The sequence below is a fragment of the Carlito syrichta genome, unplaced genomic scaffold (genome assembly GCF_000164805.1).
Source record: "Carlito syrichta isolate Samal-C Ts95f unplaced genomic scaffold, Tarsius_syrichta-2.0.1 Scaffold305313, whole genome shotgun sequence".
NCBI classification, from domain to species: domain Eukaryota; kingdom Metazoa; phylum Chordata; class Mammalia; order Primates; family Tarsiidae; genus Carlito; species Carlito syrichta.
The window spans coordinates 224,998-239,726 of record NW_007249409.1 but is presented as its reverse complement, the minus strand read 5'-3'; the positions used below and the strand labels follow the sequence as shown (position 1 = coordinate 239,726).

The window sequence follows — 14,729 nt, the reverse complement described above, 5'->3', positions numbered from 1 at the left end:
ACTACAATTTTTTTTTTTTTTGAGTTGGAGTCTCACTCTGTAGCCCAGACTGGAATGCAGTGGCCGCTGCCGGCCACTGCAGCCTCGACCTGCTGGGCTCTGGCGATCCTTTCGCCTCAGGCTTCCAAGTAGCTGGAACTACAGGTGTGTACTACCATGCCCGGCTAATTTTTGATTTATTGTAGAGATGAGGTCTCGCCAAGTTGCCCAGGCGGGTCTTGAACCCGCGGACTCAGGCAATCCAGAGTATTGCAATTTTAATACAGTTTTCTTCCTTTATTAAAATGTGTGTATATATGTATATATATATATTTGACTTCCTATGCATATCATAAGTAAAGGGCTTAGATCTCTAACATGTAGAGAAATGTTGAATTAAGAAATAAAGAACTAAAGCCCAGTAGAAAAATGGGGAAAAGACTTAATAAGTCATTGTGTATGGTGCTTTCATCTATGAAGAGATTGTCAGCCTTACTCATATTTAGAGAAATGTGAAGTCAAATTACCTGAAATATCACTTTTTCCATATCAGATTGGTGAAAACAAAAAAGTTTAACAACATACCTAGTTAGAAAGGCTATGAGGAAACAGGCATTCTGATTCTCATGCATTGCTTGTGGGAATGCAAACTGATACAACCTTTTTGGAAAGGAATTTAGCAACATTTAACAAAACTACATATGCCTTGACCTGTTGACCCAGCATTCTCGTTTCTTGGAATCTTCTCTGAAGATACACCTTCAACAGTATAAAAATAAATATACGCAAGATTGTTCTTTGCAGTTGTCTAGTTAGTTATTTTTCAAGTAGGAAGTCAGAACTATACCAAAAGATGTAATTGTAAATTATTGGAAACAACCTAAATGTCCATATATAGGAGAGAGGTTGAATAAATTATAGTGTAAGGTTTTTCTTACATGGGGTGCTATGCAACTATAATAACAAATGAAGAGGATCCCCATGAGCTGATAGGAGGTGGTTTCCAGGTGTTTTAGGAATCCCAAGACTACTTCCAAGTTTTGTGATATACTAGAGTTCACAGGACTCAGCATTTAGTTGTTCTTACAGCTAAGACTTGTCACAGTGAATGGATGCAAAGAAAATCAGCAAAGGGAAGAGGGCATAGAACGAAGTCCGGAGGAAATTAGGTGCAAGTTTCTAAAAGTCATTAGAAAAAAAAGTCATTAGTTCTAGTGGAGTCATACAGACTTAACCTCCTCCAGGAACAAATTGAGACAAGACATATGAAATACTGCCTAACATGGAAACTTGTTAGTGATGCAGTGCCCAGAGTTTTTCCTGGTGACTGATCACATGGTAGTGTTCCTCTGCCTGGCACATATAAAAATTTCAGACTCCCAGAAGAAAGGCCGGTGTTTAGCATAAACCATATTCTTGTGCAATGAGCCACTCTTGTCATTTAGGGAATGGTGGAAACTCTCCTGAAACCTAGTTCCCAGTTGCTAGTCAAGACCAACCCTGCAAGTAGACCTTTTCAATTGTAGCAGTAAAGCCTGCTATGTTGACTGTCTTCTGCAAGCTAGGATTTACTATTTAGTGAAAAATGCAAACGTATATCTGTATTGCTTTTATGCAAGAAAGAAGGGGGAAATAAGCATGTATACAAATATCTGCTCATTTATATAAAACCAACACACAAAAATACACACGAAAAGGTTAAACAAGAAACTAATGTACTTGATTACCTATATGGAGTAGGAGGGAGCAAGGTGGAAAGAATGAGAGAATGGAACAGAAGGAAATGAGAGAAAGTGACACTTTTGTAAGTACATCTTTTGGTATAGTTCTGACTTCCTACTTGAAAAATACTAACTAGACAACTAGGATATGGAATGAGGTCCGCAAAAGTGAATACAAATTGTAACAAATCTAACTATATTACAAATAAATAACAAAACCACTCTGAGGGAGAGGGGTGTGTTGCCCATCTTACTTTGGGAAACAGTGTTTTGACCATATACTCTTAAGACTAAAGCCAAAAAAGAACAGAGAGGACTTAGTCATTCCTAAACAAAGTATATGTGCATGTGATACACACACACACACACACACACATATACATACTGGGATTGAGTTAATAAGTTAATGACTTTTTTTTTGAGTCGGAGTCTCACTCTGTTGCCCAGGCTGGCGTACAGTGACACTATCACAACCACTGCAGCCTCAACCTGCTGCGTTCAGGTGATCCTTCTGCCTCAGCCTTCCAAGTAGCTGGAACTACAGGCATGTGCCACCGTGCCCAGCTAATATTTTGATTTATTGTAGAGATGAGATCTCACCAAGTTGCTTGTGCTGATCTCAAACCCATGAGCTCAGGCAGTCCTCTCACCTTGGCCTCCCAAAGTGCTGGGATTGTAGGCATGAGCCGCTATGCCCGGCCAAGAAAGACATTACAAATAGAGAGGCTAAAGCGAAAACTGTGGAGTTGGAGTTATCAGTATGAACTTAGAGCTATTAATGTTATGAATAGATATAGAAATACATGAGTACATGTGTGAAATAGAGCATAATAGTAGTGACAGACACCTCCTAGCAATGAGCGTACCTAGTGTCCAGGTCTTGGTTTCTAAATGTTGTCTTCCAGTAAAAGGAACCAAGACTCCTTGGAGAAATAAATGGCTTTCCAGGGCAGGAGAGGGAAACATGCAAGATGTACTCAGAACAGTTTACATTGAAACTTATGGGAACATATCAAAAGAATACAGAAATCAACCTCAAGGAGTTCCCAGTGGCCAAGAATAGGACAATTGAGCTTAAAATAAGTGATAGTGATGATTATAACCCACAGAATAAAACAAATATCTGGGGGCCAGGCGTGATGGCTCAAGCCTGTAATCCCAGCACTTTGGAAGGCTGAAGTGAGAGGATTGCCTGAGCTCAGTAGTTCAAGACCAGCCTGGGCAACTTGGTGAGACCTTGTCTCTACAATAAATCAAAAAATAAGCAGGGCGTGGTAGCATGCGCCTATAGTTCCAGCTACTTGGAAGGCTGAGGTGGAAGGATCGCCAGAGCCCAGCAAGTTGAGGCTGCGGTGGTTGTGAGCATGCCGCTGCTCTCCAGCCTGGGCAACAGAGTGAGACTCCAACTCAAAAAAACAAATATCTGAGTCCATACTGATATAAAATAATTGAATGAGTAAATCGAGAAAAGAAAGGTCTTAGAGAATTTCAATTAATAAATATAGAAGGAGTTGCCGAGCACAGTGGCTCACACCTGTAATTCCAGCACTTTGGTAGATGGAGGCAAGAGGATTGCCTGAGCCCAGGGGTTTGAGACAAGCTTGGGCAACTTGGCGAGACCTCGTCTCTACAATAAATCAAAAAATTAGTTGGACACGGTGAAACACACCTGTGATTCCAACTACTTAGAAGGCTGAGATGGAAGGATCACCTGAGGCCAGCAAGTCAAGGCTGTGGTGGCCGTGAACATGCCACTACACTCCAGCCTGGGCGACAGAGTGAGACTCCAACTCAAAATAAATAAATAAGTAGATAAATAAATATAGAAGGAGTGATGGAAATAGAAAATCCATCACAGTAATAATTATTCTCAAGCAAGAATCATTACTGATGTTAAAGCTAATGGCTAAAAGTTTGAATGAGAAGCAAAAATATTTACATAATCTCAGAGTATTTCCCTACAAGATATTTATTAGTTACTAAGGGAGAAATAGTAACTTGACAGTGAAAAAACCTGGCTGACCCCACCTGAACCAGATGCTTGAAGTCTCCTTCTCCAAATGAAGTACCCATCTCCATGATAAGACAACGCCTCCTGATAGGACACACTGAGGAGAAAACATCACTGTATGGTATTCCTGCCTCAGAAGTGCATATCTGGACTCTAATCATGAGGAAACATCAGACAAACCCAAATTGAGGGACATTCTTTTTTAAAATGTTGAGGTTATGGGCCAGGCATGGTGGCTCACGCCTATAATCCCAGCACTTTGGGAGGCCCAGGTGAGAGGATTACCTGAGCCCACAAGTTCGAGACCAGCTTGGGCAACTTGGTGAGACCTCATGTCTACAATCAATCAAGAAAAATTAGCTGGGTCTGGTGGTGCATGCCTGTAGTTCCAGCTACTCGGAAGACTGTGGCGTAAGTGTCACCTGAGCCCAGTAGGTGGAGGCTGCAGTGGCCATGAGAATGCCACTGCACTCCAGTCTGGGCCACAGAGTGAGACTCTGACTGAAAAAAAAAAGAAAAGGAAAACCTATGTCCCATTTTAAATTTTTCAAGCTTCTGATAGATCAGTTGACAGGTGGTTTTCACGAATCATGAGTGTGTCCTTCCACATAGTCTTTGAACAACAGAGTGGACAATAAATTACATATTATTAATGTGGGAGGAAGAAAATGAGACAGCATTGTCTGCTCAAAAAGAAAACAAATTGGTATTGCACAACATGTGCCAATGAACTTACAATCATTGGTGACTATTTCATACGTTACTACATGTTAGAAAAATATAAGATAAAATTTTGATTTTTTGTCATAAATAAGTTCCTCAATATCCAAAATTCCATTATAAGCCACATATTGCAATAAAATAATTGGTTCCAATGCTGTACTATGTAATATGAGGTGACTTATTTTTTCACTGTTTTGTTAAAAAGTGCAGTCAAGTTGCTGGTAGGTGATTTGTGAGATGTTTCCAACTACAAGGGCTTAAAGAACTTACTCAATTTAAAAGAGACTAAGGAGACATGACCAAATGCATTGTGGGAGCCTGGATTGGATCCTGTTCCAGAAAAAGGATGTTATAGAGCTGTTATAAAGATTTGAATAATTTAATTTGAATAAAATAGTTGATAATATTTTACCACTAATAATTTATTGGTATTGATAATTATATTGTGTTTATGTAAGATGTTAACATCAAGGGAACCTGGATGAAGACTACACACATTTTTTTGAACAGTGTTTTTTTTTGTTTGTTTTGGAGACACAGTCTTGCTCTGTCACCCAGGCTGGAGTGCAGTGGTGTGATCATAGCTCACTTCCACTTCAAACTTCTGGATTCAAGCTATCTTCCTGCCTCGGCCTCCTGAGTGGCTGGGATTACAGGCAAACACCACCATGCCTGGCTTTTTTTTTTTTTAGAGGCAGGATCCTGCTACGTTGCCCAGGCTAGGCTTAAACTCCTGGCTTAAGTGATCCTCCTCTGCCTCGGCCTCCTAAAGTGCTGGAATTATAGGTGAGAGCCACTGTGCTCAAGCATTATGTACAAAATGTTTGTACATCTGAAAGAAATTATTTCAAAATAAAATATTTAAAAATGCCAAGTATGTGGTGTGCACTTGTAGTTCTGGCTACTTAGGAGGCTGCTGGGGAAAAATCACTTGAGCTAGGAGTTCAAGGCTGCAGTGAGTTATGATTGTGTCATTGTACTCCTGCCTGGGCAACAGAGTGAGTTTCCATCTCTAAAAAAATAAAATAAAACTCCTAAAATTAAAAAATATGTAGCAATAATAGGAGCCAGGCATGGTGGTACATGCCTGTGATTCTAGCTGCTCTGGAGGCTGAGGCAAGAGGATTGCTTGAGGCTAGGAGTTTGAAACTAGCCTGAGCAACATATCAAGACCCCGTCTCAAACAATAAAAACAAGTAGCCAGGCATGGTGGTGCACACCTGTAGTCCCAGCTACTTGGGAGGCTGAGGTGAAAGGATTGCTTGAGTTCAAGGCTGCAGTAAGCTATAATCATGCCACTGCATGCCAGCCTGGGTGCAAGATGTAAGCTTTTAAAAAGAAAAAATATGTATGTATAAAACTGTAGTAAAAAGCTCATCTTACTAGAGGGAGACTGAATTTAACTCAGTATGAGAGGTGCTTTTTCTAGAGGCCAGTCTAGGAATGGATTAGGTTGCCTAGGAAGTCGTGTTTATGAGGAGGCAGTGACTATATTTCAGGGGAGTTCTTGTTTGGACAGGCAACATCAGAGGTGTTCTTTTCTATTAGGAGATTCTGTAGTTTTTCTATTAGTCTTCGATGTGTCTTTAGCAACATTCTACAATGTTCTTTTCCTTTGGGTGTTCCTTATGTAGACAAAAGGCCCACCATCGGGCACCGGCTCAGTTTTGGGGAAGAGTACTTGTAAATTACAACATCTTTTCTTACCTTGGTTTCTGGTGAAACCTAAACTCATATTGGTTTTTTTGTTTGTTTGTTTTTGACTTGGAATCTCACTGTCGCCCAGGCTAGAGTGCAGTGGCACGCTCACAGCCACTGCAGCCTCAACCTGCTGGGTTCAGGTGATTCTTCCACCTCAACCTTCCAAGTAGCTGGAACTACAGGCATGTGCCACCATGCTTAGCTAATTTTTTGACTTATTGTAGAGATGAAGTCTTGCCAAGTTGCCCAGGTTGGTCTTCAACCCCATGGACTCAGGCAATCCTCTCACCTCAGCCTCCCAAAGTACTAAGATTATAGGCGTTGAGACACCACGCCCAGCCTTCATTGTTAAATATACATTTATTCACTCATTTAGTCACTCTTAAAGTCATTATTGGTTTTGTTTTTTTCCTGTTAAAAGAAAAACAAAAACACATAATTCTTTATGAAGCAACTTTTATTATTTATGTATTTTTAATTTTGTTTATTTATTTATTTGTATTGAAGTCTCACTCTGTCTCACTCTGCTGGACTGTAATGGCACACTCATGGCAAGAGCCACTGTGCCTGACCTTATTTTTATTTTTTGAGTCAGGGTCTTACTCTGTTGCCCAGGTTGGAATGCAGTGGCGCAATTATGGCCCACCACAACTTCAGCCTTCTGAGCTCTAGCCTAAACCTCCTGAATAGCTGGGACTACGGACACGTGCCACCGTGCCTAGCTAACTTTTTTTTATTTGTTTTTTGACTCACTATGTTGCCCAGGCTGGTCCCCTGAGCTTAAACAGTCCTCCCGCCTCGACCTCCCAAAGTGTTGGGTTTACAGGCATGAGCTGCCATGTGCTCAGCCAAAGCAGCTTTTAAATGTTGGTCTTAACTTTTTTTTTACTTTTTTTATTGTAATAAAATACACATAACATAAAATGTACCATCTTAATTATTTTTAAGTATACAATTTATTGTCATTAGTACATTCGTATTGCTATATAACCATTATCACCATCCATCTCCAGAAGTTTTTTTCATAGTGCCAGGCTAAAACCCATTAAATAGTGATGCCCCTCTCCCTTCTTCTGGCAACTGCACTGTTCAACTTCTGTCTATGAATTTGACTAATCTAGATATGTCTTATAAGTGGAATCATGCTGTATTTGTCTTTTGTGACTGGTCTTGACATTTTTTAAAAACCCACTTAAAAAGTTAAAGTAAATATTCTAATAAAAAAATAAATATTTCAATCACAAAAAGATAAACCAGCCAAAAATAGTTATTTCCTGCCTTATGATTGTGTCCAAACTTGTAACTAATAATTTTGTGCTTTGGTCAGGATCACCCCATTCTTAGGGAGGAAAGAAGAAAGGCTTTAAAGGAGAGAGAAGTATAAGAGAACAGGCACAGTAGAAGGGACAGCTGCAAGAGCCAAGCTGAATTGTGAAAGAATGTATTCAGTTCTGAATTGCAATTTTGTAGGAGAAAGGTTGAAAACGATCCCACATGCAGGGGTTACTAGCCAGAATGTGGAAAAGATTGGTCTTAATTAAGGACTGTGCAACAAAGATATAAAGAAATGGGTATGTGACATCCCACACGGATGATTTAGAGTTGAAAACTATACTATGCTTGGTTTTTATTGTTTGTTTGTTTGGTTGTACTTGGATACAGGCTATAGAGTGTTAAACTTTTTATGTATTTTGCTTTTTTTTTTTTCCCATAGTGATACATCTGCCAGGGTTGAATGCATTATAAAAGCTTTAGTTCTAGGATACTTTAGTTGTGGCCAACACAGACACAGAAAAGGTTCTGAATTGTCTTTTTTAATGTAATTTATGAAAGCCTAATATACATTTTTTTATAAATATTTAAATGTATATGGAGAGGAAACATCAAGTTAAGTAGCACAGTGGCTGTTGATCACTTAAAGCATGTTATGTTGGACAAACTTGGTTTTTAATGATGTGTTCATAAGAGATTTGTATGAATTTACTTAAATGAAAAATTGTTGCATTAAGTGCCTGTTATGCTTACTACTTCTTACCCTGAGAATCTTTGATCCTAAGGGAAATTTGCAATAGTGTGAAGGAGCTTGTTGTTTGCTTAAAAGGAAATCTTGTTGGAAAGAATTTAATTTTCAGTAATTTAAAGGTGAAGAGTCTGAACTTCACAGGCTCAGTAGTAAAATTGGTCACCATGACTGTTCTCTGTGTCTACCAGGGCACTGTTAGGGTCCCCCAGGCATGGTTTACCTATGGTTTTTGTGTTGTGAAAAGTATGTGGGCCAGGCACTGTGGCTCACACCTGTAATCCCAGCACTTTGGGAGGCCAGTGCAAGAGGATTGCCAGAGCCTATGCGTTCGAGACCAGCCTGGGTAACACAGTGAGACCTCGTCTCCATAATAAATCAAAAAATTAGCTGGGCGTGGTGGCATGCGCCTATAGTTCCAGCTACTTGGAAGGCTGAGGTGGAAGGATCACCTGAGCCCAGCAAGTCGAGGCTATGGTGGCTGTGAGCCTGCCACTGCACTCCAGTCTGGGTGACAGAGTGAGACTCCCACTCAAGGGAAAAAAAAGTGTGTGACAGGGAAGTACTCAAAGCACATTGCTAAGACTTAAAACTTTCTCTTCATTATTTCGGCAGTTGTCTTAGATAATTCATTGTGGGGAAATATTATATTCTTTACCAGTTAACATGCTTAGTGCCTTATTAAGAGTCACCACTTAATTCTTTGAATTGGGATATGTGGTAGAAGATTCCTTTTTTTCTTTTTTTTTTTTTGAGTTGGAGTCTCACTCTGTCGCCCAGACTGGAGTGCAGTGGCACGCTCCCGGCCACCGCAGCCTTGATCTGCTGGGCTCCGGTGATCCTTCCGCCTGTCTTCCGAGTAGCTGGAACTACAGGCGCGCGCTACCACACCTGGCTAATTTTTTGATTTATTGTAGAGACGAGGGCTCGCCAAGTTGCCCAGGCAGGTCTCGAACCTGCAGGCTCAGGCAATTCACTCACCTCGAACTCTCAAAGCGCTGGATTACAGGCTGAGCCACCGAGCCTGGCCAGCCGTACAGAGTGTTCTTATCTACAAAAGTAATCGTGGCCATTTCCACAAGTGTTGGAAAGTCAGAAGTATCTCAGTTTTCCACATTTTGACTCTGTAATTATATAATTCAGTGTATAGGTAGTCCTATCTGTAAATGGGGTCATCACTGCCCTTTCTCTACCTCCAGCTCTGGAAGCTCAGATTGGAACAGCTCAGATTGGTCTGGTTGCAAGCAGCGCTCAGGGCTCAGAGGTACATCAGGCCCTAAGGATCTTACAACTACCTTGCCTATAAAAACTGAAGAGCTCATATGTATATCCATTTCCCTCCAAGTATTTGTGTTTTTTCCTGCTCTAACTTAGTCCCAAAGGAATGTAACAGAGAATTGCATTGTTTTCAGAACATACAGGCAATTTTTAATAGGAAATAAGACCACAGATGAATAATACTAAGAAAAACTTTCAAGGGCCTCCTAAAATCTGCCAACAATTTAGAGAAGTATCATAAATTGGTTTTGATTCCAAAACAGTCAGCAGATGGGTGACATGTTGGATACTCAAGGCAGAGAATTTGCTGTTGACTTGAAAAACAAATTGCACTATTATATGGCATTTCTTATGTTATATAGTTTATGGAATGCTATAAACTATAGCAATTATCTCATTTGATATTGAAAGGGGTTTTCTATGAACTTTTGAATGTTGATTCATTCAAGGCAGATTCTGCAGGAGACTGATGAACATGTGTTGAGATTTAACTAAATAAAGTGTTTAGGACTCTTGCCTCTGGGAATCTTGAAAGTTAGAATATTCAGCTGATAACGTGGTGTAGGAAAAGGAAATTGTGTCTGATAAATTTCTACAAGTGTTTATTATATGATTGGCTGATTTTGAGGAGGTGGGGGCAGTTACAAAGGATTATCATGCTACATGTCCATTGTATGCAAATAGATTGTTCTGTTCCGCTCGTCCACACTCAGAACCCCCACCTGATCTGGAAGTTGCCCACCACCATGTTGGGGGTGGGGGAGTCCCTCACATCTGTCTTCAACCTTACACTTTTCCCTTTTCAGTTAATTCAGTGTCTGATTATATTTGAGACCTCAAACCTTGTGAGTCTCCAGCCATACTATGAGGGATAACTTGTTTTTCTTAACTCAGAACCTTTGAAGAGAAATCAGCAAAGCAGGAAGAGTGGATGACTCACTCCTAGCTTCTTTTTCTCCCCTCCCCTGTTAGGAATTGTGGCTAACCAAAAAAATATATGACTGAAGCAGTGGGCTTGGCACTGCACAAGGGTATTTTGGGACCTCCAGTTAGGGACACCTCTTAAGAGCAACAGGTAGGGCAGAACTAAATCCCAGCAACCTCTCCAGGGAGCCAGAGCCAGTAGGGGTTAATTGCATGAGCTCACCAAAAACCTGTGCTGAGTTGTGCTCTGCTTTCACTTTACAGAGGCTCTTACAGCCCCAGAAAAGCGTATGGTAGTCATTCCACACAGCATACTGGAATCTGTTGGTGACAGTCATATTGACTTTTCTCACAGAAAGGGATCACAGGTTTCTACAAGCTCATGAAGGGTGAAAGCTTCTGCTCATGGAGCACCCTATCCTGACAGGGTGTCTTGCTAGGTGCTTTATGTGGTTTCCATTTATTCTCTCCCTCTACTCCCCCCCTCCCCATTTATTCTTTCAACCGCCTGTAAGGTTGTTCTCAGCACCATGTAGTTAGCAGATTCGAGTTCTGGGGTTAGAACAGAGTTCTGTCTGACTCCTCCTGTAATCTTTTATCTAGCACTCTGCCTTTTCCACAGAGTATTAACCTGAAAGAATATTTACATAGTATCTATTTTGACACCTCAGACATTCAGCCTGAGGCCTGGAAAAGCAGAGAGTAGTTATCATTTTGGAGAAAGGATCAAATATAGCTACAGATAAATATACTTTCTTGACCAGGCACTGTGGCTCAAGCCTGAATCTTTGGGAGGCTAAGGCAAGAGGATTGCCTGAGCCCGCAGGTTCAAGACCAGCCTGGACAACACGACGAGACCTCGTCTCTACAATAAATTAAAAAAAAAGAAGTTAGCTGGGTGTGGTAGCATGCACCTGTAGTTCCGACTATTCGGAAGGCTGAGGTGGAAGCATTTCCGGAACCCAGCAGGTTGACACTGGGATGGCTGTGAGCGTGCCACTGCACTCCAACTCAAAAACTTTATATATATATATGCCTTCTCAACCTTTTATTTTGAAATAATTTGAGACTTACAGAAAACTTTTAAAATTAATACAGAGAAGTCCCATCAACCCCTCATGCAGATTCTTCAAATGTTAACATTTTTACCACATTTGCTTTTTTTCTCAATAATTTGAGAATATAGTTGTAGTCATTATGCCTAAATACTTCAATATGTATTTCCTAGCAAACAAGGATATTCTGTTACATAGCCATAGTACATTAATCAGAATCAGGAAATTAATACAGATTGAAGTACTATTATCTAATCTACAGGCTATACCCAAATTTGGCCAGTTATCCCACTGCTGTTTTTTGTAGCAAAAGAAACCAGGGTAAATGCAGGACTACTTGTGGCATTCATTTATCATGCCTCTTTAGTCTCCTTTAATCTGGAACAGTTTCTTAGTCCATGACCTTGATACTTTTGAAGATAACAGTTTATTTTGTAGAGTTTTCCTCAATTTGGATTTGTCTGATGTTTCCCCATAATTAGATTCTGGTTATGCATTTTGGGAGCAGGAATAACACAGAAGTGATGTTGGTCTTTTCAGTGTGTGCCTCCAGGAGTCACGTGATTTTGGGATGTTATTCTAGGAGAAGAAAATGTTTTATCCCTTGGTTTGGGTGGGTTCTGTCCATTTTCTCCCCTGTAAAGTTACTATTTTCCCCTTTGTAATTAATTAGTATATTCTAGGGAGCTACTTTAAGACTATGTAAATATTTCTATTTTTTATTTAAATGTTTAGTCACTAGTTTTAACATCTGTTGACGATTTTTGCTTGACTAAATATTACTGTGATGGTTTGCCGAATGGTGATGTTCTAATTCTGTTATTCCATCTACAATAAGAGCTTCCTCTTCTATTTACAAATAAATTTGGTCTGCCTTTGAACCTTTTTTTTTCCTTCAAAATATGGTAGTGTTACACATGAGTTATCTAGAAGATGCTTGTTTTTAAACTCATGGTCTGTAAAAGTATTACACACTAAAGTTTCAATAGGAAGTGAAAGAGTCCTGCTTCATATAGGAGAGTGCATTCTAGTTCTCATCTATCAGTTCGAATGATGATGTTTTATGTCTACCTGTGTCCATCTGTATTCACAATTGCTAATATCTTCATTTTCTTCCCCCCTCCCCTGACCCTGGGGTCTGTTTCTACCATAGAACTTTGCCTTATAGCCCAAATGGCTTTTGCTTTTTGTTTGCCTGTTTTTAAATGCTTCTAAGAATTAAGGAAAAAATTTTATAAGATTATAGCAGTGATTTCATTGATCTGCAGCTTTAGATACATGCAGTTTCAGAACCTTGTACCTACCAATTAAATCAATGTGAAAGAAAACGTTAAACCTTAGGACATGGGAAAAGAGGTGACCCAGAAAGAAAGTTTAGTATAAGCAGCCATCTTGGTAGTCAGTATCCCAGCTAGTAAGCCTGATAGAACACTACCTCCTGGGGTTCCAAGTCAGTTGCCATGATATACCTCTTCTGCCACCACCCTTTCCCATTTTTCTGAATGTCTTCTGTAGAATGGGATTGGTTGTCATTGATGGTATTCTCCTTTTTCCCCTTGTCTAATGAAGGGCATGAAAAATCCTCTAAGAAGTATGGTTGGGGGAGGGGATGAATTTATGATATCTAGAATGATTAGGGACTGAGATACATCTGATTTCTTGATATTGTCCTTTCAAATGAAATTGAAATTGCATTGCAGCCATTTGTTTCTTGATCCAGAAGGCATTTATAGGATTTTGTCTGGATTTGTAGGTTGACATTTTAAACTACTCTTATTGTCCAGGCCTTGAGAAACTTGCCCTTTTAAGCTCAAATTCTAGAGAAATCGAATATTTTATTGGTTATACTTACTTAAGTTTGAGGTTTTCTTTGGTTCCCAATCCTTGTGACTGCTAGCCAATTTCCTGGAGTCATAAAGAGGTTTTAAAGAATAACTGATATTCACAAGCTCAGGTATATCTGAATCCTCCTTGACTAATGGATTTTCTTATTGTAGGAGGATCTCCCAATGCAGTCCATCAAAGAACTTTTATGTGAGGACCTCCCTGAAGATTTTCTAAGGAGCAACGGTATTTATTTTTCTCAAATCTGTTCTGTTTTTCACTTACTACACTTACTATTTTAGTTCCTACTTTCCATTTTTCATTGAGAATATAGAAACATAACAGTTGAATTGAGAATATAAACATTATAGGTCCCTGCCTTGCCAAGTGGACTTAACTTTAGAAATGTCTTAGTGTTGCCCTTGGATGTTCTTGAACACACCTAGTATTATCAAGTAGTGCCTTGTTTTTTTTTGTTTTTTTTTGTTTTTTGTTTTTTTTTTGAGTTGGAGTCTCACTCTGTCGCCCAGACTGGAGTGCAGTGGCCGCTCCCGGCCACCGCAGCCTCGACCTGCTGGGCTCCAGCGATCCTTCCGCCTCAGCCTTCCGAGTAGCCGGAATTACAGGCATGCGCTACCACGCCCAGCTGATTTTTTGATTTATTGTAGAGATGAGGTCTCGCTGCCCAGGCGGGTCTCGAACCCGCGGGCTCAGGCAATCCACTCACCTCAGCCTCCCAAAGGCGCGGGATTACAGGCTGAGCCACCGAGCCCGGCTAGTGCCTTGTTTTTGACAGTTTTTCCTTCCCACTTTTTCCCTAATGAGTCCTCTTCCCATTGACAGTGTGATATAAAATATTTTATTTGCTGTTATGAAATCTCTTATTTGAATTTCTGTCATGAAATATATTTGCCTGTTTGGAAGGGTTAACTGGGACAGGGGAGGAATTACTCCAGGTCATCTTGAGAGTTTTCAAGCCAGTTTCATTTCTTTTACCTCTTTTTGCTCTTCAAAACAATGGTTGGGTATAGCCATCTGAGATACTACTTTTAGATTGATTGAGGAGGAAGCTGAGGCCCAAAAGGTTGACATTAGCTTAGAGTAGCTAAGCCAAGATTCTCCTTCTCTACCCTCAGACTAAAAGTAATCTTAGCTAAGTTTAGAGAGGTAACTGTATTATACAGTCGAACCCTTTAAAGGACTTTTGTATTAACCAGAAGGAGTCTTTATTGGTAAGATGCTGTTTTGCCTATCATTCGTTATTTCTTGATTGCTCTAGGGCAGACCCATGAGAAGGGAGTATGGGGGAGGAGTGGTAGGAGTACTTGAGTTGAGGGACTGTTTCAAAAGGGAGATGACTCCTGTCAGACACTCTTGACTGGTACCTCTCCCTTCCACTATATATATATATATATATATATATATATATAAATTTTTTTTTTTTTTTTTTTTTTTTTTTTTTTTGAGTTTGATTCTCACTGTCATGCTGGAGG

General features: G+C 40.0%; 1 protein-coding gene across 1 annotated transcript in view; it reads left to right on the top strand.

Moving 5' to 3' along the window:
• The window catches only part of PRR14L (proline rich 14 like), a 66,571-nt gene that overhangs the window by 10,541 nt on the left and 41,301 nt on the right, over window positions 1-14,729 (top strand). The window contains exon 3 of the mRNA XM_008061533.2: window positions 13,410-13,482. Coding sequence (XP_008059724.1) covers window positions 13,410-13,482 — 73 coding nt within the window. The remainder of the gene's footprint in view (window positions 1-13,409; window positions 13,483-14,729) is intronic.